At 39.8% G+C, this 26,184-nt stretch overlaps 1 protein-coding gene, 1 long non-coding RNA gene and 2 pseudogenes across 3 annotated transcripts; all 4 read right to left on the minus strand.

Moving 5' to 3' along the window:
• Positions 1-274: 274 nt before the first annotated feature.
• LOC104433256 lies at positions 275-2,235 on the minus strand. Of its 2 annotated transcripts, none has more exons than XR_005548365.1 (3): positions 2,032-2,235; positions 1,604-1,854; positions 275-794 (listed from the first exon to the last, which is right to left on the minus strand). It is a non-coding gene; the product is annotated as an uncharacterized LOC104433256 (long non-coding RNA). The 2 variants fall into 2 exon arrangements; XR_005548364.1 differs by having other exon boundaries at positions 1,604-1,851; positions 2,032-2,233.
• Positions 2,236-8,440: 6,205 nt separating this feature from the next.
• On the minus strand, positions 8,441-9,913 carry LOC120286201 (annotated as a pseudogene).
• A 2,520-nt stretch (positions 9,914-12,433) lies between these two features.
• LOC120290764 (disease resistance protein RGA2-like) lies at positions 12,434-15,289 on the minus strand. The gene is made up of 6 exons (XM_039307168.1): positions 14,990-15,289; positions 14,156-14,712; positions 13,914-13,985; positions 13,760-13,766; positions 12,916-13,158; positions 12,434-12,514 (listed from the first exon to the last, which is right to left on the minus strand). Exons 1-6 carry the CDS (start codon positions 15,287-15,289, stop codon positions 12,434-12,436), a joined length of 1,260 nt encoding a protein of 419 aa, XP_039163102.1.
• Positions 15,290-22,350: 7,061 nt separating this feature from the next.
• On the minus strand, positions 22,351-24,479 carry LOC104435546 (annotated as a pseudogene).
• Positions 24,480-26,184: the final 1,705 nt, after the last annotated feature.

The raw sequence follows: 26,184 nt of genomic DNA on the forward strand, positions 1-26,184 counted from the left end.
AAAATCAAAAAAAGAGTGAGCATGTTGTAAATGGAGAACCCCACTTACTGGAGGAATAAGGATGTGAAAATGGAAATATTTTTGCATCGAATCAATGCCCAATTTGTATATGTATGTAAATACACACACAAAATAAATGTACATATATGTGTGTATTTTTTTCCTATGGCCAGAACTCTCTACATAAAAGAAGCTGATTCTTTCACCCAGGCAGGCAAATCAAATAGTCAGAATAATTACACATTCAAGAAACTTTGGATGGGTAGTGGGCTGGGGCCTTCTGTTGCAAGACAAAGTATCTATATGCTGGCATGGGACAGAAAAAACGAATGACTAACCAATAGCCACAAGCAAAAAATCTATAGGTTGATGCAGGCATTGTATATCGTTCCACTCTTACCTCAGTTGATGAATGTGCTAAAACTAACCAGGAATCAACAGTTATTGATAGAAAATGAAACTAGTTTGATGGCAATCGTGCATGACAAAATGAGGCCGCAGATATGCACACTAAACAGGTATGCACACTAACATGCACAAACCCCAATCTTCTTAGACACCAGTACATACCATGATCATACTTCTATGGTACAACCAGATGTCTATATCAATCATCATTGATCACAGACTTGCGCGCTCTGGGAAGGACCAGGAAGTGCTAGTAGAATGGAATACAGAAATTTGGACGCGAAGGACCTCATGAATGGCACCTCAATGAAGCACACTGAGGACCTCATTTTCCTGAGGCAATGCTAGATCTTGCAATTCTGAAGCGCTTCCATGACATGCTCAGCCTGCAAAATTTCTATGATTATTTCACCATGGAGTAAACTCCAACCAATCTCCGGAGTCTCTGCGACATGATTCAATGCATTGGATAATGATAGAGTGATATTCCTAACTGACAAGCCAGAATGAGACCTCTACCCTTAATAAAACAGAAATCAATAGGCAAATTAGTAAAGAATCCCATTATGATTAGCCCATATCTGTTCATTTGCATGGTGCTTTTGAAAGAGTAGCTATTCCCGCTTAGACTCCCTGATTTTGGGATTTATTTCTTAGACAGCACTTGAAGCGATTCCACAAATCAAAACCAAGTAACTCATATTCAAAGGCAGGGCATTACGTATAGTATGCAAATTTAAAATTTTCATTTATCATTCTTCTTTCAGCAGTATGTAGCTAAATAAGAGGCCAGACGAACAATCAAGCTATAAATATCAACTTTGGATTGACGAAATTTGAGACTGACACAAATACAATCTTCAAAAAGCAAGTTCTCTCATAGAGTGATGCACAATATTTGTGAGGAAAGGTTTATACCATATACACAATCTTTCATTTTCCCAACAGATGAGATGGCTTGCTGAAGAGATCTTTCCCCCCACTGTAAGAGGAGAACGAAAATGCTACAGCCATAACAAACACAAATTCCTGCTTTTGTTTCTGGACATTTTAGCACCATTCAAAAGTTCTACACACCACATTCTAGCAAAGCCGAAACATCAAAGTCTGCTCAACAACAGTAATTGAAAGCAAAATGCCCATTTTGTAGTTATGTGCGTCTTTCCTCGGTGCCCAAAAGTAAACAGTTGCTTACTGGCACTTCAAGCCAGTGCATGCAGTAATGCAAGCCGACCAAGTTCAGCAGCACATTCACTTCCGGCCTGAACAGAAACATTTCGACGTCCTTGAATCCGAGTCGCATAGAGCTCAAGTGCTCGATCGCTTTAAGGTAGTCCCTGATCTCGAGCGAATCGGAAAACAGACATTGCTTGACGAGCTGAACAACCAACGCAGCTTGCTCGGCCATCTCGGCATGCCAATTCATTAAAAGTCCCTCCATCCCTACTTTTAAATTCCAACCACCAACAAAGTACCCAAACCTACCATGATCAGAATTTTTCCCTCCTCGCCGACAATTGCACGATCATCAAAATAAGCAATTTTCATCATAAAAGATTAACACGAACCAAACCCAAACCCAAAACCCGAAACCCGAAACCCGATGCTGAAAGAGAAGATTACCTTGAAAGAGGAAGAGTCGCCATGATCAGCCGATGAAGATTCAGTCAACGAATCCAGAGAAGGCCATCTCCGTCGCGCTAGAGGCTCCCACGGGAAATCCGACCCGCACAAGTTCCGACTTCCTCAACCAGTAGTGCCCGACCATGCGGCCCTCGCCCAGGCCGGGTTCACGATCGCGCCCTTCTCCAGCTCCTCCATTGCCTTGAACGCGGCCTGGAACCGAGGCTCCATCTTCTTCACGAACTCGTTCGTGAACCCGATTCGGCTCAAGTCCAAGGAAAAGCCCTAGCTCCAAAGTGCTGGTGTAGCCGCCTAGGGACCTCGTCCACGGCGAGCGGGAATCCTTCTCCAGCCCTCTAGCCCGCGCCTCTCCTTCTTCGCCGCGCGGTTGGCCCCCGCCTGTGTCTACCGAGATCTCCCTCGTGACCGATAGGGCCAGCAACAGGGACAGCACCCGGTCGACGGTGGGGAGTCTCGCGCCGCTCAGGAACGAGACCGATGCCCAGAAGTTGCCGAGAGACCAACGCGAGCACAAACCTTATGCTCGATCTCCGCGTTGGAAACAGTCAGAGGCGAAGGCGGTTCGGAACCAGCTGCGGCGACGGCGGGGCTCTTGGAGGAGGCGACGTGCCGAGGTAGATGACCGGCGAGGCTTTTGGGGGAGGCGAGGGGGAGGTGGAGGCGGAGGGGGTGGGACGCGCTGAGAAGGAAACTGAGGAAGTGCAGCTCGTCCACCAGCGAGAGAGCCCAGAAAATATTCAAGTTAGGAGAGAGATTTTGAGCGGGAGTGTTGTGCATTTATTACCGTGCTTTCTACTGTCAGCCCAGCCAAGCCGAGCCGAGCCATCAGCTGAGAGTTATTTCGAAGAGAGTGAGAAGAGAGAGGAGAGAGACAAAGGGTGCGTTTGGATGGGCATTTAAAAAACCCATTCAGCCCCAAAGTCCCTTCAGCCAAAAAAAAAGGTGTTTGGCAACTAATCAAGGGGCTTTCAATTGAAAGTTAGTCCTCGGAAATGCTGAAAATATTTATTTTCTTTCTAAACTACCCTCATTAATTTTTCATATTTTCGTTATTACTCCTGTATTTATTTATTTTTTAAATAAAAAGGAGCAACCCTTCGCCGGACCGGCAAAGGGTGACGGGCGCCCGGTGGCCGTCGGCCGAGGTCGCCCAGGTCGACCTCGGCAAGGGTCGCCGGAGGTCGCCGGAGGTCGGCGACCGGGGTCGCTCGACCCGGGGTCGCGCGACCCGGCGACCGCCGACTAGGTCTCGCGGCCTCGCCGTCGCGCGACCCTCGTGAGACCCAGGCGGCGGTCTCTGGGTCGTGCGGCCCCGGGTCGAGCAACCCTGGTCGCCCGAGGTCGGGCGACCTTAGGCGGCCCCCCAGGCCGGGTCGCGCGACCCTCACCGAGGTCACCCGACGGGCTGTCGGCACCAGATTTGGCTCGCCGGCAGCCGCGGCCTTTCGTCGGTCCGGCGAAGGGTTTAGCTGAATTTTCAAAAAAAAAAAAAAAAAAAAAGAAAAATAATACCCATCAAAGCCCATTGTGAAAGTTTTTTTTACCAAACGCACATTCAACTCAAAGTTCATCTGCAAATTTTTTTACCAAACATAACTGCATTTTCCCCAAGTAGCTTTGGGCTTTCAGCATTTGCATTAGACTCAAAGCCCATTGCAAATGCTGAACCAAACGCAGCCAAAAGCGCAGAAGATGGAGTGAGCGGACGTGGCGGGCCCCGAGGACAGGTGTCAACGCATGAATGGATTAAAAGCACCCATGACGTGGTCCTTTGAGGGTACCGTTTCTGGTCGGAGGAAGAATTGCTGTTTTAATTGATTCTCCTCCTCCTCCATCCCTCCTATTGGAATACTAATTCAGAATACATTGAGCTGCCAAGCTGCATATGATTGAAGAAACAGATAAAGTAAAGAACTTTTGAGAGAATGATTGGTTCTACAATTCCAGGCTTACATAAAATCATTTCGCTGTCGCCTTTTTGCCAAAAAAGGATGGTACTTGTCACAAGACATCCGCATTTGTGAGTGTGCCTTATTGCCATTGTTTTACAGGTTTCCCTTACCTGTGTTTACAACGTGGGTGCCATTTTTGAGAGGCTTCTTGTTTGGCTGTTTTCTGATACAAACTAATAAACTGTATACTACTTTCTTTTTTGGTATTAAGCTACTGGGATTTCAGAAATAGGCAAAAATCAAAGAGAGGAGACCCATTACGTGCTGATCTTTTTATATCTCATCTCCGACAATCACGGGGATGTAATTTAGTGACTTCAGTGATTGTATATTGCATTAAAAGGGAGCCTCGTGGCTTTGGATTTGTGAAGTTCTGATATGCGGAAGATGCAGCTGAGGCTAAGCAGCAAATGAATCATACTGTTATTGGAGGACGTGAGATAAGAATTGTTTTTGCTGAGGAGAACAGAAAAACTCCTCACGAGATGTGCGTGACTGAGCGTGTGAGGTACAAATTGTCACATTCTCCATTTCACTAGGTTGTCTTTATGGCATTTGTTTCCATCGATTCATGACAGGTTTTTTTTTGTGAACTCTTTTTCCCCCCATTTTAAAATGAAGTGGGCGACACAGGGAAAGAAGAAGTACATCAAGGTCTCCAAGACACCACAATCGTTGTCAGTAATTTTGACTTCATGTCCATTCTGATTTGTGGCTTTCTCTCCCTTTGGGATGTACAACGAATGAAGCAGTCTGTCATGATGGACATCCTTGTGAGTTTGGAGAATCTTATTCTGTTTATGTATTTTCTTACAGCTTACTCGAGGTCACCAACACCAGATAGGCATGACTCAAGGTTTGGCATTTTTGTCCGAATGGATTTAATTGCATTGTTACTGGTTTATACTTTTCTGTTCCTCTTTTAGGATGATAAGTACACTGTAGTTGAGCATATTAGGAACTTACAGTACTAAGGGTGCCTTATTGGCCTGGGAAGAATATACAGAACTCTTAGTGGCATTCTTTCACTTTTATGTCAAGTATAGTGTGATATTTATACTGTCTATATGTATTTTCAACTAATAATGCTTTGTACATTGTAGTTTTAATCTTTTTGGTACGTGAAATCTAGATCAAGTTATTTCAGTTCAATCTTTGCTATATAAAAAGTAGTTTGAGTTATCTGTCGATTCTCATCCTTGGTGAACTTTAGTGGATGATATTGCCCAATGCATTAAAGTAGTAGAATTTCACACTCTTTTTATAGTTTTATGTGTTTTGTAAGCCCTGTATGTTTGTAGTAATTGTGGTATGGGATTTTCACTCTAGCTAAATTTTGAACAGAAAGCTATGCATTCTTCATTCATTTCTTGTCAATATAGGTAAACATTTGTTGTTTATTTCCCTTGGAGATTTGTGCTTATAGATAGGAAGCTGTTTGTCTATTCTGGATATAGACCATGGCGAACTATTCAAATTTAATTTGTTGAAATAGTAGCCTTTTGTTAAAATATCTAGGACTGGCTAAATGAGTGGCAAAGGCGACCGATTGTCCTAGCCAACCATATTTCTTGGAATGGTTTAGTTGTGGACCAATCACATTATGCTTTTGAGTGAAAAAGAGTGGCCATGTACAATTGAAAGGAAAACTTTGCTGACTTTAGCATGGCAGATTGCTGTATATGAGAATTTCATTTTTTAGCATAGCAATTGATATTTATCAGGTGATTGCTTTTGCTGTGACACCCATATGATGTTCCATTGGCAAGAGAATTGATAAAGATGGTAAAGTACTTCAAATTTTCTTACGAGATAAAGTATTAATACTTTGAAATTTGCATGAATGAAGCACGTTCGCTCATTATGTTGTTGAAATTCATCAGTCCCATTTACTACTAACCAATAGCTTGGGGATTTATCTGGTTTATGGTGGCATAGTGCTAGTATCTACAGTTTTAGCATATTTTCTGTTCATTGAAGTAGTTTCTTTGTGCATTTCCTATGCAGCTCACGCTGAGAGCCTTCTGAGTAAGAATTACGGGGCTTGCAGTCAAGATGGTGGTATGCCAGTGGTGGTTCTTTGCAAAGTGCACTTCCAAGTATCAAAGTGAACGATAAACAGTGTCCTTTTGGAGATCCTGTTGCTCTCTTTGAATTTTAAATATTATGGATTAGGCTATGCTCTAGAAATGCTTTGTACGTTTTTCTTGGAGTTGGGCTTTTTGAACATCAAGTGCAAGATGGTTGTTGGTTGTTGGTTGCTGGTCACTCTTTCAAGTCCTACGTTCGACCTTAATGCATGGCTCTTGACTTTATATGTGTCTGGTTTTTCTTTATTGTCGGTTTAATGTGTATTCCCGGGCTTAGACACCAGATCAATGTGTGGGGTTACCCAGTGCTTGGAGTCGGTCCCAGTTCTGAATAAACTGCGGTTGATCTGCAGTGAGCTACTCTGTCTCTTCCTTGAAACTAAGCCAGTTCTTGCTATTAGATGGTAACCTCCATGTACGTGAACAGATAAGCAACATTGATTTTGAATGGTTGAGGGTCAGTGGACATAAACACTGAATCATTTGAATCTGGGTGATCTGGAAGGACTTGGATCATTTGAATTTAAATTGTTTGGTCAAAATATACACCGACATCCTTGGTGTAAGAGACCTGTTTTGGTGCCTCAGGCTCTCGCCATTGTTGTCATCTCGTCGATGGGTATGGAGGAGGGAGGAAGAGAGGGAGAGGCGGGGCGGCGATAGAGATCGGAAGAGACGCGATGGAGGCCGACATCAGTTGTGTCGCTGCATTAAGGAGTAGTGTCTAGATGCGATTGGCCCCCTTTAACCCTGCTCAGAACATAGCCTAACCAGGGCCGAACTCAATTTGGGAGAATTACCAAAAAAGTCCTAAACCTATTACAATTGTGCCAATTGAGTCCTAAACTTTTTTTTTTGGCCAAATTAGTCCTAAACCTTTTATAGTTGTGTCAATTCAGTCCATCCGGCCAAAATTGGCCGGCCGGGCGTGACGTGGATCGGCGAACGCTGATGTGGCATTTTAAAATATTTTTAATTTTTTTTGGAATTTTTAAATTCTTTTTTTCTTTTTTTTTCATCATCTCCTTCGCCTCCCGGCCGGTCGGCGCCAGCCGGAGGCGAGGGCCGGCGAGGCTCGCCCCCACCGGCCGAAGGCAAGGGCCGGCGAGGGCGAGGCCCTGCCGGATCCGGTGAGCTCGGCCCTCGACAGATCCGGCGGGGCCTCGCCCAGCCAAGGCGAGGGGTCGACCTCGCTAGTGGCCGGCGAGGCAACCTCCTCAACGGGAGGATCTACGGGTGGCTATCCCTCTCTCTCTCGTTTGAAGTTGTGAACACTCGCTTGGAACCGTTCTCTCTCTCCGCCTCAATCCGTGCCTTGCGATTGCGCCTTCGGAGTGCGAGCGAGCTCGCGGCTTCCGATCGCCGCCGCATTGTGGACGGCGGGCGAGGAGCCTCGCCGGCCACTGGCGAGGTCAACCCCTCGCCTTGGCCGGGCGAGGCCCCGCCGGATCCGGCGAGGGCCGAGCTCGCCGGATCCGCGGGGCCTCGCCCTCGCCGGTGGCCGTCGAGGCCGACCTCACCAGATCCGCGAGGCCTCGCCCTCGCCGGCCCTTGCCTCCCGGCCGGCGGGGGCGAGCCTCGCCATTGGTCGGCGAGGTTGACCTCGCCGGCCCTCGCCTCCAGCCGGCGTCGGGCGGCCAGGAGGCAAAGAAGATGATGGAAAAAAAAAAGAAAAAAAAAGAATTAAAAAATTCCAAAAAAATATTAAAAATTAAAAAAAAATTAAAAAATGCCACGTCGGCGTTCGCTGGTCCACGTCAGCGCCAGCCGGCCAATTTTGGCTGGATGGACTGAATTGACATAACTATAAAAGGTTTATGACTAAATTGGCAAAAAAAAAAAAAAGTTTAGGACTGAAGTGACACAATTGCAATAGGTTTAGGACTTTTTTGGTAATTCTCCCAACTCAATTCTATCCGAAGAACTACATTTGAGTGCGCTGAATTAGGCCACCGTGATGACCACCGCTCTATGATGTGCCTCTGCTGCCGAATCTCATCTATATGTCTAGAGAAACAACTATCCTCCTTCTTGAATTTTGCTATTTGCTAAATACAAGTGATTTATAGATTAGCATCAGTATCATTTTTTAATATTTGTTCTATTGTCGAATAAGACGTTTGGATCGGTGTGAGGAGATGAAAAGAAAAAGGCCTAGAGTAACTTTCAGTTTCGTAGAAGCAAAATGGTAGGTATTGCCAAATTGCATTTCAATGTTTGTATTGCACTTTCCATGTAAATGAGAAACATTTCTTCGCCTTGCAAATAAAATGAACTTGCCAAGTTGCACGGACAAACTCGGGCGACCTTCTTCCCAAAGTTCTCTTAATAAGAAATTGGAAGAGATGAAACTGACTCATCAATCTCATGTTTACTGAATGAGAAGTCAAGCAGCCTTTTATTCAAAAGAAAGGTCGACATGCCAAATTGAATGACTTGAGCTTACGAGGACACTCAAAATTTGGATGAATTACGCTGACACGTCGAAGTAACTGAGAATACAAAGACAAGAAGTCATCCGTGACACTAAAGGCAAATAGGTGAACTCAAAAGCCCATAACGGTGAAACTACTCGCAAATGCAGGATGAAACCAATGTAATGGAGATCACGTTCAAGCTTGGACACCTAATTTTCTCTCCCTCTGGGAAGCCTGATTTTCATGAGGATCTTTTGTCAATGACCTAAATCTGAAGGAAAAGGAGTTCAATAGTATCTCAGCCTAGAGGTTTCCACTGATTTAATTAAGGCAGTTGGTCGTTCTTAGCCAGCAGTTCGAATTTTAGGCCTTCAATGCTTGCTTCTCAGCAGCAAGAGGTTCACCCTTGATGGGGGGGCTCCCACAAAATTGTAGTTTCAGCAAGTAATGAGCTCATGACGTATGGGTTCTTGTTTGAGGCAGGACACCTATCTTCCAAGTAACCTGTATATCATATTAAGCCATTAAGTAACCTGTTTTATTAATTAAATAGTGAAGCATTTCAGAAAGTTTTTGATGCACTAAAAGAACCAAGATGTCTAAAGTCCTTACTTTAGCTTGGGAAGCAAGATTGTGGGAATGCTTTATGATTGTTAAAAAGTCAATTCCTTGTGCATAGTTGCAATCATGGAATCGATTGAGACCAAAAGGATAAATAATACTTATATGTATTATTTTTTCGTGGTAGTGTTTCTGGAATCATTTGATAAAGTTGAGCATCTCCAAATGATTTTTAGATAGAGCACAGAAGGGAATTGGTATAGTCATTATTATAGTACCTTTTCCTTGCTTCTCATTGTCACGGCCCACACAGATTGAGCAACCACAATTGGCAACTCCCTGCATAACAATACAAGTAATTCAGGCATCACAATGAAATATGAGTTCATTAGCAGGGCAATCTTTAAATTTGACTAGTAGTCGGTATGCTTCTTCTGAGCATTACCAAATACAATATGTCGGTGTTGATTGTTTCATGCTTTCCCATCAATAGGCGCTAATGTGCTCCTCATGGCGAAGTGAGAGATTCAGAATTGCCTTCTTTATCGCTTCAAAGCCTCCCCCTTCTCTCATGCTTTTTGTATTGCAAAAAAGTTGAAGAACACACTCTTAGAGGTCCTTCACTGAACAAAAATTCTTAACCAAGTCCATGTTATTTCTATGGTGTGAACCTGTTAGTTAGTATGGCATCCTGCACCGTTGCAGTCACCCTGAGAAGGAAGAGAATGTTTTTATCAACTTTGGGGTATAATAATGCGTAAATGGTGATAGTGAAGTCAGCTACCTCTATTGGCTTTGGATCTTACATGAGGACAACACAAGCTTGCTCGGTTATTCTTTATTGTATAAAAAAGATAAACAATCAAGTATTTAAATACCTCAGAACATGTCTGTATGCACTTATTTTGTTTGCTGTTAATGGAATTTCGTTATTTTCTTGAGCAAGTAATTGAAATTTCACCTAAAGAAGGTATCTTGAACACCATAGATGATCTCCTGCTTCAATTCCCATGCTTCGTCTGACTTGGTGTTCTCACTGCAAGATAGAAGCCAGTGTTGATAGCAACAGCTCTGTGCTTTTTTTCTATTTTCCTTTTTGAAATAACAAGCAAGCTGGAGGTCAGGAATTGCCTTACCCAGATCACCACTCCATTGGTGCTATTAATGTTGATACCAGCATATAAGCAAGTCTTGTAGCGAGCATTGGATATATCTCAGTTAGATGACTTATCAGCCCCAACACCACAATAATAAGGCTCCTAAATGAAGACAAACCTCACATCACAATACAATTTTTTTGTCATCAACTCAAAGCCTATTATTTATCAATATACAGGGAAATTCGTTGGGAAAAAATTTCTCAACTGGGAACCTCGATGTCCTCCGATAGGCCAACTGAATGGCCATTGAACATTTATCTTCAATAGGGTGTTTTCTTGCTCAATCCAATACATAATGTGAACATTTAGCCCAAAAATATGAACTTGTCCATTTCAAAACTCTCTAATTCGCAATATATAACTCCTGTTTTTGGATCTCCCACCATGAAATGTCATTGATAACCTTTGGGTTACTGAATTTCAGCAACCCTGACATGCTTGGTCGCTGGGATCGGCTTACCAGCTGGTGTATATGAATTGGAAATAACTCGAAGACAAACAATAATACTTCGTAAACCAATTGAAATGCCCTTTCTCATTTTATTAACTTGTTCAGATGATTTAACTGGTGGTCAGTGAGTTCTTTGTGATCCTCATTTGGCATCGTGTCCTCAGTGCCAAAATTCACACCATTTCTGTCTAGCCTGAAAAATAAAGCAGTGTAAGAAATATACATATCTATTGAAACAAAAGCCCTATGAGCTTAATCTCATGGAAGATAGTTCAAACAACAAGCTCTATGTGTATGACTTGGCCTTCTGGTATGCATGAGAGTTTAGTTTTGAAAAGATAAAAAGAATAGACTGAGTACTTCAAAGAAAGGGGTCTCCTTAGCAAGTGCCATCGTCGAAAAGTTGAAAACCGCTTTTTGGAAACTAGTTTCAAGAAGGGCGGCTCACATTTTGAAGCATAAATAGTGAGTCTTATTGATTTCCCTAAGGACACTACCACAAATTTCCTCTAAAAGATAAACTAAAAACAGTGGTATAACTATGCTTCGAATTTCGGAACCATTTCGAGGTTATTTTGAAGCCTCATTCCCAAAAGCAAGCTTGCGAACAAGCAAAAAACCGAGGGCAGTTACAGAGTTGAAGGAAGTAGACTGCAAAGCGCCACAGTTTAAGAGATTAATGAAATTCCACCCCAGCAAGGATCAATCATCAAACATGTTATTATGATAGTGCACCTAATTCTTTCCTCTTGCAATCAAAAGGCAATTACATTGAAGTACTTTCTTCTCTCACAAACTTCGACAATCGCAAATTGCCCTCCCCAACGGCTTTGGCGAAAATATCCATGAGATATCACCATGGCAAAGCAAGACTACCAAACACAACAATCATCAGTATGGCCAATTGAAGTCACAAAACAAGAAGAATCTAAGATGAGAGTGGATACAAGAGAAACCGATTCCACACGAGGTCCACAACATAATACTTCACATCGGTAGCGATTGATTTAGTCATCAAGAGAAACGACAACAATGACTACAGCTTCATTCATTCATTCATCCTGCCTCACACAGCACACATTTCTTTCGCAGACGTTGTCGACAAGAGACGAAGAACATATCAATTGTCAACCAAACAAAATGTGCAGGACAACCTTGCTGAGATCAAAATGGAGAAGTCACAAATACGACCTCTTTTAATTTCAAAACATTTACTCGATTGCTTAAGGCGGTGCTCAAGATTGGCAAAAGGATTTTACCTGAGAACCCCTGCAGAATGGCTGAACAGCGAATCGAGAGCGTCGATTGTGGTCAAATGCTAAAGATCACCTTCGCTGTCCTTCCCTCGAGCAGAAATATACCCCTGCAAAATCGTATGTTCGGGATATGACCAATCTTGTCCCAGTCCTCGCCTGCTTGTCTTTTGCAACTCTCCTCCAATTCTCCGCACTCATAGATCCTCAGGTGAGTAAGGGATGTGAGCCTTCGTATTGCTTTAGGGAATGATGTCAACAAGGGGCAATTGCCAATCTCGAGATTTTGAAGTGATTGAAGGGCCTTGATCTGCTTCGGTATAGCCTCCAAATTGTCGCATCGCCAAATATCGAGACGCTCGAGATTGCGAGCCTGTAGCCACTGTGGGAGAGATGTCAGTTTGGGAGGGTTATTGATTGCCACGGAGTGGAGACTATGAAGGCATCCATGGAAATCAAAGATGTTGCCGCTTTCGTCTTTGGATATATCCAGCTCCTCACCATTCCAGATATAGAGATCCACGAGGCTTGATAGATGTCGCATACCTTGCGAGAGGGAAGTCAGCTGATGACACCACCTGATCTCAAGAGATTCAAGGGAAGTGAGACTTTGGAAACCCTCCTCAGGCAAACATTTTGGAAACTCTACAGCCCCGATATCCAGTCTCTTCAACTTATTTAGGCCAAGCATCATCCGATTTATCAACAACGCTCCGTTGGCACCTGTCAGATCTAACTCTTCAAGATGAGGAGTTAGTGGCATGGCTTTTAATTTTTTACAGCCATAGATCTCCAATTTCAATAGACTAGGAATTGATGCTGGTGAAGGGGGTGATTGGTCTGACTCGATATATTCCAATTCAGGCATACCATGGATATGCAAAGACTTGAGGCAAGGTAGTTGGTCCAGTGGGAGGAGACGTTCACATCTTTCGCAAGCCCCGAACGATACGTCAACTAAATGTGGCAAGAAAGATACAAGGCTATCCATCATCGACTTGGGAAAGCTCTCACCTTTATATTTCAAGATCTTCAACCTTTGCAGATTTGAGGGCGGCTTCAGTCCATCAATTAGCACTTCATCTATTACTACATCATCAGTAAGGAAATCGCCCCAACTAAGTATCAAAGATTCTAGAGAATGCTTCCCCACCAATATCTCATCCTCGCATTTGACTTCCGCATTTGTTACAGATCCCAAATTTTCAATTGAAAGTTCTCCCTGGATGTCATTAAGCCCCTTTAGCTCCCCAAGTCAGCAATAATTCTTAGCACAAGCTTTCTCTTTGGGCAAAATGAAGTTCATTAGCCTATGCAAAGAACTCAATTCCCCTATTCCACGTGGCAAATAACTAAGTTTCCAACAGCCATCTATGTCCAGATTCTGAAGGCTGACTAACTTCTTTATATCACTTGGCAACTCTTTGAGGGCACGACAACTGTAGAGATTAAGTGTTTGCAAGCTCTGCAATTTCGTAATGGAGTTAGGAAGCCTTTTGAGTGTGTAGTTGTAAGAGAGATCGAGATAAGTGAGATACTTTAACTTATAAATGGACTGTGGCACCTTCTCGACCTTTATGCCTTGCAGATCCAAGATGTGCAATCTCTTGAAATTTTGAATTAATGGGTGTAGATCCACTTCACTTGTTGGTTCTCTTTGTTGTCTTTCTTTCCAATATCTAGTAGTAGATAGAAATGTTCTCAGTGCACATGCTTTCAAATGTAAGATTGGAAATTCATCCATCAAATTGAAAGTCGAAGCATAGGATATATGACGAGTTCTTTCATTTATGATATTTTTATCATCCCTTGCCACCCAACACCTGTTTCCTGCAACATTGCAAGCTAGATCATGCATCAAATCATGCATCTTGCAAGTTTCCTCCTTCGTGTATGGATCTTTTTTAAAATCTTGGAAGAAGTTACTCCAACAAAGATCCATGAAATATTCATGAGCAATGTCTTCTAAAAGCTTACCTGAATTTGATGGCTGGATAAATCCTTCTGCCATCCAAAGATAGACTAGAGTATGCTTCTTTATCTCCAAATCTTTGGGAAACAATGAACAAAAGGCAAAACATTGTTTCAAATGTGAAGGAAGACGGTCATAACTTAGCCTAAGAACAGATATCATGTGCTCTTCCGTTTGAGACATTTTTGGGAGCTCATGATCTTTGAAACGTAACCACTCATCTTTAGATTGCTTAAGGAATAGTAACCTCCCAATAGTTCGAACAACCAATGGAACCCCAAAACAATTTCTAACTATCTCTTTACCAATAGCTAGCATGTCAAGATCTTGTATGCCCCCTTCTTTTCGACCAGCCATTCGCATTAACAAATCAAGAGAATCACTTTCAAACAAGCCCTCAAGAAGAAGAGGTGGAGCAGGGGAAGTGATCTCTGCAACCAAAGGAAGGCGTGTAGTTATAAGGATCTTGCTTCCTCTAGTACCTCCCATCAATAATGATTTCAAGTTGGGCCATGTTTCTGATTTTGCATCCCACAAATCATCCAAAACTAAGAGATATTTGCTTCCATCAATTATTTTCCTCAATTCACTTTGCAACCCATCCATCGAACTGTAGTTTGGTTCTTTCTTCTCCACACAAACTATGATATCTTTCACTATTTTTTTCATGTCAAAGTCATCAGAGACACAAACCCACATTTTCAAGTCAAAATGTCTACTGATCATCTCATCATTATATACAAATTTAGCAAGAGCTGTTTTTCCAAGCCCACCAATTCCAACTATTGGAAGGATAGAAACATTCTCTTTCACATCCAAATTCAGTAAGAATTTCATAACATTCTTTTTCATAACATTCTTTTCTCATTATCTCTTCCAATAATGTCTTCCTCACGCATAAACGAATGCGTCTCCTCGCTCTTCCTCCACCCTCTCTCTGCTTCGAATTCATAGGTCCCTTGTCTAACTGGAAATCCTTTTCATCTTTAATAACTAACAATCTCTCCCTCACTTCTCTTATTTTTCTACTCATCTTCGGTTCAAAAGCAAGCTGGTTTAAACTTGAGAAAAATGTTCTTACCACCTTGATCATTTGATTGTCGCCCTTCAGTTCTCCTCGCATAGCTTCTATATTAAATTCTTCAAGCACGTCCTGCAAGTCATAGAAAACCTCTTTTAGTTTCTCCACCCAATCTTTGATTTGGGAACTCTGGTGTTGTTGCTCTTCTGCATTGTCCAGCAGAGCCTGAAGCATGGTGACGGTGCTCTCGAGCACCTGAAGTTCACGCTTGATGCCCCATAAATTTCCAACCTTTCCCAGTGCTTGAGTAATCAGATTGGCAAGGACGCTTCCACCAATGCTGATGACAGCTTCTGCCATATTTGTTCTCTATATCTCTCTTTCTCTATGGGGTTGAGACGATTTTAGTCCTGTCGTTCCAAGGCTAGAGTCTTCTTAGATGATGTATAAAAAGTCTGTCCTTGAGATTAAATAAATGTACAATAATAGTAGATAATAGAAAATATTTAACTGACAAACAGTAATTCCAAAGCATTCTATGTCATATAAGATTCCATCCCATCTAATAAGTAAGGCGAGTTCCTATTCATACATTCTTCTAGAAACATTATGTTAGATTGTATTAGATTGATTAAGTTTTTTTTCTACCATACTGTTAAGTAATATGTCTAATTAACATTAAGGAAATTGGGAGGTAATTGAGTGATGATGTGGTTCGACTGTTAAGCTCCATTTTGCTGGACTTTCTTCTTAGTTTGGTTTTAATATATGATGCGTAATAAATTAAAATGAAACAAGGTAATCACAATGATCGGATGCTTTTAAAAAAAAAAAACTTTGTGTTTTCTTGTGTAAAATTCAAAATGTTATTTAAATATAAAAAGTTATGATTCAAATTACATATTAATGCTTACGGGTTTGACCAAATACGAACACCGGCAGAGCTAACGTGATATTGCAACCACCACTCTAGATTAAAGACTTAATAGCGCTTCATCAATTTATAATAGCTCTAGTACCATGATAAGAATAAAATGAAGAGAGAAAATGGGGAATAACTGTATATTTTTACGTATTGATAAACAATACATGAGACTTTATTAGATAACTATTTAAAGTAATAAGATAAATATAATGCCACATATCATTAACAATTAGAATGGAGATTTCACATACTATGTATAATCTTGAAAAATATATGTATAATCTTGAAAAATATGCATTTTTGAAGGAGATATATGTATAATCTTGAAAAATATGCAAAATCAAGTAAATATCCAAATATCATTAACAATTAGAATGGAGATTTCACATACTATATACTAAAAATCAAATGTTAATTTGTTAAGGGCGGTGCTATTTCCACCCCTAAATAAACTTTATTCAACCCCATTTATACTAAAAAGACAACATTGTTCCCAATCTTTCAGTTGCAGTTTATGTTGATGGCCCCTTTCCTTTTCTATTTAGGATAATTACGATAATTAAACATTTCAAATGTTTTGTTTTGCTTTTTAGTGTATTGAAGCAAAGTGCATTATCAAATATTCTTATAATGTTTTATATACTCCCTATCAAATTATCTCGCTAATAGTAAAGACATTTTTTTGATATAGTATAAAATTGAAAAGTTTCTTCTTCATCATTGATCTTATAATAATTTATCCATTTTTTGTCCCTCTTATCTCAAAAGCTCACTTTCTAGGTGAGCTTTTTATTAATTTCATTAGTCTAAAATATTTATCAAGTCCCTTTATTTACTATATCAAGGAATTTATCTTTTTTCCTTATTATATCGGCGAGATACTTTTATAGAAATCATGTACGAATATACTAAAAATATTGTGTACAATGAGGTATCTTGATATTTTTACATAAACAGTTCATAGATGATTTTGATTTTTGTCAATCCAAAGTTCTTACTTTATGTGATGTTTTGGTTTGATGAAATTTTATCTACTTAACAATTTATCCATAAATTTGATCAACTATGTAGAAAAAAAAAATAGATTTCTTGGAAAATTCTCTTTTCAACTAAACAAATCTGTATGGAAGTAATATCTAACTATAAAAAATCACAGTGCCTTTAATTTACCTAGAAAATCTGCAATAAAAAAATAAATATATGAAATTCTTAATTTCAGTAAGTATATTTTACATGGATATAGAAATACTAAAAAAATGGAAAATAAATAAATTTGGGACAATCAACTTAAATTGCAATTGAATGACAGAAGGCAGTTTTGCCTTTTCGGTGAAATATGGATGGAGTTAGTCATACAGGGGGTGGAAATAGCGCCCCCTTTTGTTAATTGTCCCTCGTTAATGGCCAATCACCTCATTTTAAAGACAAAACTTAACATCGGCACCATACCTTAATTATTTTACAGAAACTCTCTTAAGGCAATATGATTGTACAATAACAATAGAAAAATTGAAACTACCTAAATGACATACATTGATAGCAAAACCTCCTTTCGTCAATGCTCAAAACTATTTCATCACATTCTTTCCTCGGAAAACAATGCACATCACATGCATGCCCAAATTGTTTAGTAGCAACATCATATTCAAATTAGTAGGATCTTGAGAAGATATAAAATTATTATAGCCCTCTAGGCAACTTCAACATCTAACTTCACATAGTAAAAAAACTTATGTTCATGAATCTCTGCTTCTGCCCTAATGAAAAGAAGAAAGTACCATTTCGAATGAAGTAGCATGAAATCTTTTATGTGGTGGGCACATAAAAGCAAGCTGATGAGGATTTTTTATAACTTTAAAATTTTAATAAAAGGAATGGTAAAACAGTTCTTGAAGTTGGCTAATCTTCTCTTTGCAAATACTTTATAAAACCCATATTGTTTTCTCGTGTGAATACTTTAATATCTGTCTAGGTTACCCGAAGTAGTCTTCAACATCTATTTCGATCATCCGCGGGTCTGCATGTTCAGTGTGAAAGACTAGTAGTCATCATCTTTCAAAGAGAATGTGGTAGGAGAAGTAACTCTTCTCGACAACTCTTCTAGAAAGAAGTAATTCTCGTTTTCTCTTGCCAACGACATGTTTCACGACCATTACTTCAATTATGGTGGTGTCGCTGTTCATCCACCTTTGGTGTCCCTCTTCTAATGCATTTCTTCTTTTCATGCCTTTGGACTCTTGTGTTGTCGTTTTGCATTACGGAAACAAGAGAGTTGCAGGAAGGTTCAACGAAAAAGCCTTGAGCAACCAGTCGGCCTGTAGGTGGCGAAGCCGATTTGTTAGTTCCCACAAAACCAACTGGCTGCTGAGATTGCCGCCTAAAACCAACCTCGCCTAATCCGAAGATATTTTTAATAATATATACATATTGATTGATACGTACTTTCGTTTATAATTTTTTTATAATTTGTGTTGTGGCAGAAAAATAAAAAGATGTATATTTATGCTGAACACATGCCCTGACTTTTCACATGTTATTATCGCGTAGCATCCAAGAAAAAGCAAAAATTATATGCATATATTAACTATTCAAATAAATAATAGAGTAAACCAAAAAGTTGCAAACATATCTTTCAGGTGGACCCGAGGCCCGAGATCACAATTTGGGGGTGAAGATTCGGTTGGTATACAGTGAATTTGGAGTGGACAACTGTATACAAAGATGGACAAGACGAGTATGGAATGGGGCCCACGTGTATGAAGTCATATTGGTGCGTGATCGACATAGCCAGAAAGCAACTCAACTCTCCACCATGGTCACCTATTAACATCACATGGTTATTATTATTATTATTATTATTATTATTATTTTTTTTTAAAAATTTCTTTTTGTGTTTTGCGCCACTTCTGTCTCCTACTTTCCTCCTCTGTATTTTAAAGATAGAGACAACTCTAGATATTAAAGGCCAAATCACCTCAATTGTCACTCATTAATGACCCACCACCTCATTTACATAAAACTTAATATAAGCACCCACCTCATTTATTGTGAAAGAACTCCTTAAAGATAATATAAGTGCACAATAATAGTAGATAATAAATAATATTTGAATGACAAATACCAATTACAAAACCTTTGTCTATATGTATATATTGAAAAAATATGTAAAGTAACTTGTCTGATTAACGTTAAGGAAAGAAAGAAAGAATGAAGTTTTGCAATGATATAGCTCAACCATTAAGCTCTATTCTATCTTACTTTCTTATTATATATATTAGATTAGCAATGGTCTCTTCAGCAATGCTCCCGAGGACAGCTTTCCCATTTTTGTTCTCTCTTTGGATTAGAAGATGATTAGTCCAGTGGTTCTAAGTCCATAGACTTCTCAGGACATGTACAACAAGTCTATGTTAAAAATAGCATTTCTTTACCTTATTATCATCACATGTAATTGTACGGGCACACTTAATTTAAAACCTTACTATAATTTCTTTACCAATTACATCTAATTTGCCTAAATAATATTTTTTGTAGATAATTTGTTCCAACTTTTCGAGAGATCAATTGATATCATTTGGAATCCCTGGTCTGACCCACAAGATACAAAATTGATACCACAAAGAATATATTGCAGCCCATTATAAGCAGTTAACGACTACTTAATAGCATTGATGTCATATAAACATTTTTCATTCACGATTCAATGGAGGTCTCGCATTGACCCACATCCGAAATGTTGAGATAATTGATTGAATGAAAAAAACTCTAGATACTTGATTGCCAATTCATAGGTAAGAAATTTTATGCACCTCATGAAAATGACATCGAAATTATCAAAACTTTCGCTTGTTTTACAATAGAGTACTTAAACTTTTCTTTTTTCAATCAAGTATCTCACTTTTTTCAAATTTGATACAATTTGAGGCATTCGCTAAATGAATCATCATGTCATATGATTTTGGTTACATGATTCGCTCACCTCACATATTGAGTAATGTGGAAAGAAAAAATATTGACTTAGATAATCGTAGCGTCTTATATATCCCAGCCGATGTGGCATCATATCAAGATATCGTAGAAAACACTAATGTGGGAAATTAATGACTATTTAACAACATTAGTATGATATCAACATTTTTTGTTAGTGATTTAATAGAGGACTTAACCTATATTTGGAAAATTGAGATAATTGACTGAATGAAATAAAATTTTGGTATGATTAAAAAAAGGGTAATAATTTGGATACATGTGCGTCATTATCCAATAATTTATCTTTTTTTTTATGTGATATTCATATGAAAGAGAATATTAAATAGTTTTGTCAATTTCAAGCCATTGCAAAAAGATTTTAGTGGCTATATGTCAAGCCCATTTGGAGACTATAACGTTCTCAATGTTGATTTCCTTTATATTTTTGCAATCATTCGATCATAAACCATTCCTGCCCCTTTTTCTTGGCCAATTCCACTGCTTTCTCTTTCATCTATTCACCCAAAACTCAAAAAGTATGTGTAGTTTGGCCTAAATCAGTTTGAACCAGTTTGAAAATGTACCGATTTTCAAAATTGGATCTGCCTAGTTTTAGAATCCCATGGGTATAGAACTGGGCTTTTGGCTATTGTTGCACATGGAGGGACTCAAGCACTCAATTCCATGGATCACCGGCATTTTACTTTACCACCAAGGCCGAACGATTCATGTGTTCATGGGCAATAGACAACATTACATATCCATAATCGTTTGCTTTGGACACAATCACTGATTCACTCCTAGTCCAATCGTTAGGACCGCAAACTGGCAACCTAACTGGTTCTCCAACTGGCCTAAGTTTGAAAACATTGGTGCCAAGTTCCTATCCCTTCTTAAAACAAGTAGATAATGACCGTCTTATATGAATTGAGTTGTAATTGAGGCAATACTTTTGCCATGTGATGAAAGATGATAGCTAAGTGATTATAACTAATAAACGTTCATGCTCCTCTTTCTCCTTGATTATATTAGACCTGGAAATTCTTCGTATTGCTCCAAATGAGGTTGATGCTCAACTTCCATGGTACATTACTCCTGTCATTGCTCTAGTTGGAGCTATGACTGATGCTTGACCTTTCCCTTAAAAATTTCGTATTCAACGGTAAGTCTTTGCTTTGGCATCGCACATACTTCAATTTAAGATGCTAATAAATCTTAGTCAAGAGCGAAAAAAAAGTTAACATCTACCACTCTTAGGAACCTTATATGCTATTAGGAACTTTGTCGAGCATGGCATGCTATTGAGAGGTCATAGGACTTTGTCAGGCTTAAGAAGAGATCTAATCTCCCCAATCAAAAGAAATGAAATCTATCAACCATTGGATTTTGTTATAAAGCAAAAAACCGGAAAATGATGCAGTGCAATATATTTAGCTACACAGTAGCAGTTTGATTTGTCACATGCAGTTTTTGGATATCATGGTTTTTATGAGCATGAGAAGTAAACTAGTCACAACATTTGGAAGCAAATTACTCAGTATCATCTCCAGTGAGTTTGCTAAGAATTTTCTTTTGATAAGCAAAAGAAATTTACTGCACAATGGCGTCAAGCATATGCTAGCCCATGTAACAAATGATAAACGCAGTTCATGCTTTGAGGTATAAGAAAGAATGCACATTAGTAATGTCGTTGTCACACAACCAAAAGCCGTGGAAAGCCATCTATCATTCAAATAAAAAAAAAACCAGTCTTGCTAATTTCAAAAGCTCTTGTATTTCTTTCTTCACAACGAAACAGTAAGCTATTGAAGTGAATCAACCATGAACACAACCCAACATAAATAAGGAGTAATAGAAACTACTTACTGTTTGATGTTGGGTTCTAAAATCCAACAAAAGGAAGTTCTCTAGTAGAACCCAAAAACAGGAGTGTGCCATAGATTCATGAAGAATTTAAACAGAAATTACAAGACCTATGAAACAGGCAATCGGATAGAAAGCAAATGAAGGTTTTTTGCAGAAGGCAGTCATAGACATCGTGGACCTGAATATCCATGCACAGAGATGAACAAGGCAATACTGCAGGGTGAGCTCGGCATCTAATTTGTAACACAAGAGAGAGAATGTCAATCATCATAGTAGCTGGGGCTGTGTTCTCCATGATAGCTACTACCCAATCATCTCTTTGACCCAACAATTGAGATTCAGATGCAAGGTGGCAAGTTCATCTTCAGAATAACAGATTAGTACAGCCGCACTCATTAAGTCAGATCAATAACTGAGAATGAACCAGTCATTGTAAATAGGCTGCTTCTGATGACCTTGCTGGCATCAAGGCGAGCTAAGAGTTGCCAAAAGCATTATCTGCATATTCTTTCTAAATCATTGATTTCAGGAGTTCTAGTGGCAATTTTTAGGACTAACAAGGAATGAGATGGATCAGTCCACTATTAATTAACTTGGTTTATAGATATAAGCAGAGTTTGTCTAATTAAATCTGTACAAAACTCGAATCATTGAACTCATGAAGAAGAAGACTGGAAAGCAAGTTATCTTGACAACTCGAATAAGAACATATGACCTTAAAATGAATCATGAGGCTTGTATTTATTGTCAATTTCATGTATATCCATTAAGGAGCTATCTCCAACTGCAATATCCTCCAATTCACTGATGGCTTCTATTTGGTTAAGCTGCATAGCGATGCCTCCATCCTCAGAGCTACCCTCTAGAAAATCATTATCTTCCATATCTGATGAGTCCATAAAAGTTTCCATATTTTTCTTCCTCCCCGTATAACCAATAAGGCTTAGGACTTTTTCCTTCCAAATAACGAGCAGACATTTTTGAATCAGCTTTGCACCTTCATAAGCTCCTTTGAAGAACACACTAAACGTCTTTCCCCTCTCAGAGACATAGAAAACGCCATAATGCCTCAACAGGAGTCTCATCAGCTTCTGAGGCATCACAAATTCTTGTCGAAAGTGCGCGAGGTCATTGGTTACCAACCTCTTTTCCATTGTGAAGCTAAATAACTCGTGCATTGCTGCAATGGATCTCTTATTGAATTCTTTCAATCCAACTTGAAGGCCACATGCATCAGCGTAAGGAGTCAAGTAAGACCTTTTCTGAAAGTGCTCAATCTTTCATCCATATCTACACACCTTCTTGTAACTGGCAAGAAACTTCAAGGGGAAAGATAGGGAAAGCAACCCTGGAGTATGAAAAGGCAAATTCTGATACCCCCAATATGGGCTTCTCCAACTCTGTGATGGCTCAAGCAGGATTCCACTCTATGAGCTTGAGGTAATACAATTCATCTGGAGATTTAACCACTTTGAAGTGCTGCGGATACTCGTGTACCCACTTGCTCCTAAAATCAGCTGGCAAACCAGACTCTCTCCTGAAATGAGCAATTTTGTCCAGAGGAAGCCATTTATCAACCGACATCATCAACATCCTAGTCACGTATTCAACAGCCATGCCAGAATGTCCCCTAATCAATCTCTCCTCTTCCTCTAACAAGTCTTCAGCTTCTTTAGTTAATTCCAAACCACAATACCCCCTTCTGATCCTTACACAACTCAAAACAGTTTTGGTGACTTCCGAATAAAATCCTCCATACCGTTTGCTTGGCTATAGATCCAGCGATCTCACAGGGATTATCATCTCGGGTTCCTTTTTCAACATTTCCATCAAAACCAACACCTTTGACGCCACTTTTGCTTCTCAGTGGCAATTTCGAGATCATGGACCCTCTTGTCCATGTTCCTATCTTGCACTCTCTTGCTGGTGGTCATGAATCTACGCTGTGACCAGTTAAGCAAAATCTCGCCAAAACTCAAGTTTCCTCTCAGGGTAGGCGAATGCACTGGTGAGGCGAAAAAGCAACCAAACTCTCTAGCCGCGCTTCATTCATTTGAGAAAGCCACTGTTTCACCAATGATTTGAAAATGGGTCATCTCAAGATGGTAATGCCCCACTCCAAATTCAAGAAACAAGCCCAACAAAAGCAAATGCCTCTCGCTCAGAGAAAACATCAAACGGTTTACGTGCAATGGAACGAGGAACAACAAGAGCCCAAGACAAAAACATTCGAGAAGATCGCCGGAAAAGAAAACACATGCTCCATGTTCATTGCCTTTTAGTGAATCACTGAGTTACAAATTTTAGGACGTGTGCCCAAACTAGTCACGAGCAAGTTCTTAGCAAGTCATTCCGGATAACTCAATTATTCATTGATATTTTCTTAATTCTGTGAGCAATAAGCATGCAGTTTGAACATAATGCAACTAAACCAAGTATTGACCACAATATGGATCGATTCTTTTCCTTTTTTAAGAAGAACTTAATTCAGTCTAATTTAGGAAAATTATAAGCCGAACAGGATTAAGATAAATAAAAAACCAAGCTAAAAAAAAAAAAAACTGAGTTATTTAATGTGAAATAAATAAATAAATAAATCAAACCAATATTTTCCTCTCCCTCTTTAGGAGCGTATCTGATAAATTCTTAAAACAGATCCATTAAACCTCAGTCAAACCTCAGAATAACAAAACTCAGTCAAACCTCTTTTTCTTAAAAGAGAAAAAAGAAAAAAGAAAAGAAAAATAAGAAAATAAGTCTCTTCTCCTGCGCAGACGCACCGAACTCCATGGCCGTTTGATTCTGAAGTTGATCATCGTGATTTTCTGGTCTCTGTTCTCAAGTTGACTGTATATCTCTTCGAATGTCGATGTTAAGTGACTCTGAATACTGCTAAGTGCATGAGCTTGATTTCGGTTTCGGTTGCTCAGTTTAGCTCGATTTTCCTGGAACATCACCGTGAATCCATTGGCGTTTTTACCCCTCGGCCTTCCTCTCGAACTTGTCGCGATTTTCTGCGCGCGCACGATAGGTATTAGTTTTTGTCTTCTGATCATCCAAGAGCAATTCCAGCCTCCGTTATGTTACGTGATATCCACCGGATGTCTTTTTTCCCGTGTATTCGTGACGTAGCTGGATTAATAACGAATATCCTAAGCTAAATTCATCAATAATATCTGTTGCAACGCTAGATTGTCAGTGATGATCTAGGAAATGCTTTTGTCCTGACATTCTACATTCACCAGAAAACTTAGTTTAACGCGATGGTTAAGCTTGAGTCTTCATTGGAGGACAATTCTGGTTCGCTGAAATCCAGCAAAGTGAAGAATAATGTGAAGAGAAAATCAAAGACTAAGATCGAAGAGTATCTTGAGCGTGTAATGCGGAAAGCTGATATATCTGCTGAGGAGGATCTGGAATTGGAAAGGAAGCTTGCCAAGAAGCTCAAGGTAAAGGATGGAAAGCTACGTGGGTCAGACTATGGAATGAATATGTTATTTAAAGGAATTCCTTCTATTCTTGATTCTTTTGAACACGAAGCACCAGGGGTAAGAGAAAATTGTAGAGAAAGATTTGAAGGTAAATCTTCAGGAGAAAAAAGTGAAATGTCCTGGAAAAGCTGTTCATGTTAAGGCTGGAGCCTGTGACTCAGTAGACTAGAAACCTCTTCATTTCAGCTCTCAAGTGAGTTCGCGAGCTCCACAAATTTCAATTCATTTCCTTTTCGTGATGAGATTGCCAAGAATGATTCTGAGTTTCCATTCGACTTCCTCTTGAACTTGTCATGATTTTCTGTGCATACGATAGTTTAATTTTTTTTCCTTAAATGACGAGAAGTAATTTCCGCCACTACTTGAATATGATATGTCTAATTCACCTCTTTGACGTATGTCTTCTAAATCATACAAGAGCAATTTGGCCTTTGTTATGTTACCTCACATAGTAATTGCACCATTGGTACCTCTATTATCCATGTATTTACGGCATAGATGGATTAATAACGAATCTCCTAAGCTAAATTCGTCAACAATCACTATTGGAACTGATGGTTTTATATGAGATGGGCTTAAGGCCCGTCTGCCCAAGTTGGGCCCAAAAAGGCCCGGCCCACGGGAATACGGCCCGTGGATGGAGGGACGTATAAAAAGGAGGAGAGAGAGAGAGAGAGAGAGAGAGAGAGAGAGAGAGAGAGAGAGAGAGAGAGAGAGAGAGAGAGAGAGAGAGAGAGAGAGAAGACAACTTTTGTATAATCAACGTACGTCTTCTCCTCTCCCGCGCACTCTCTCTCTCCAAAGAAAAACAATAAAGCACATGGCACGTTTTTCATCCCATCAAGGCTTAATCGGATCGAACAAGGCCAAGTTTCTCTTCCTCAATCGGCGTCGGTGTCTAATCTATGGCTAACAAGGTACGCTCGAATCCGTGATGTGCTTTACGATCGGTGATACGTGTTATTCCCGGGCTTCGTATTCCGCATTGCTTTAGGGGTTCGATT

This window comes from Eucalyptus grandis, chromosome 2 (genome assembly GCF_016545825.1).
Source record: "Eucalyptus grandis isolate ANBG69807.140 chromosome 2, ASM1654582v1, whole genome shotgun sequence".
In the NCBI taxonomy this organism is placed as follows: Eukaryota; Viridiplantae; Streptophyta; class Magnoliopsida; order Myrtales; family Myrtaceae; genus Eucalyptus; species Eucalyptus grandis.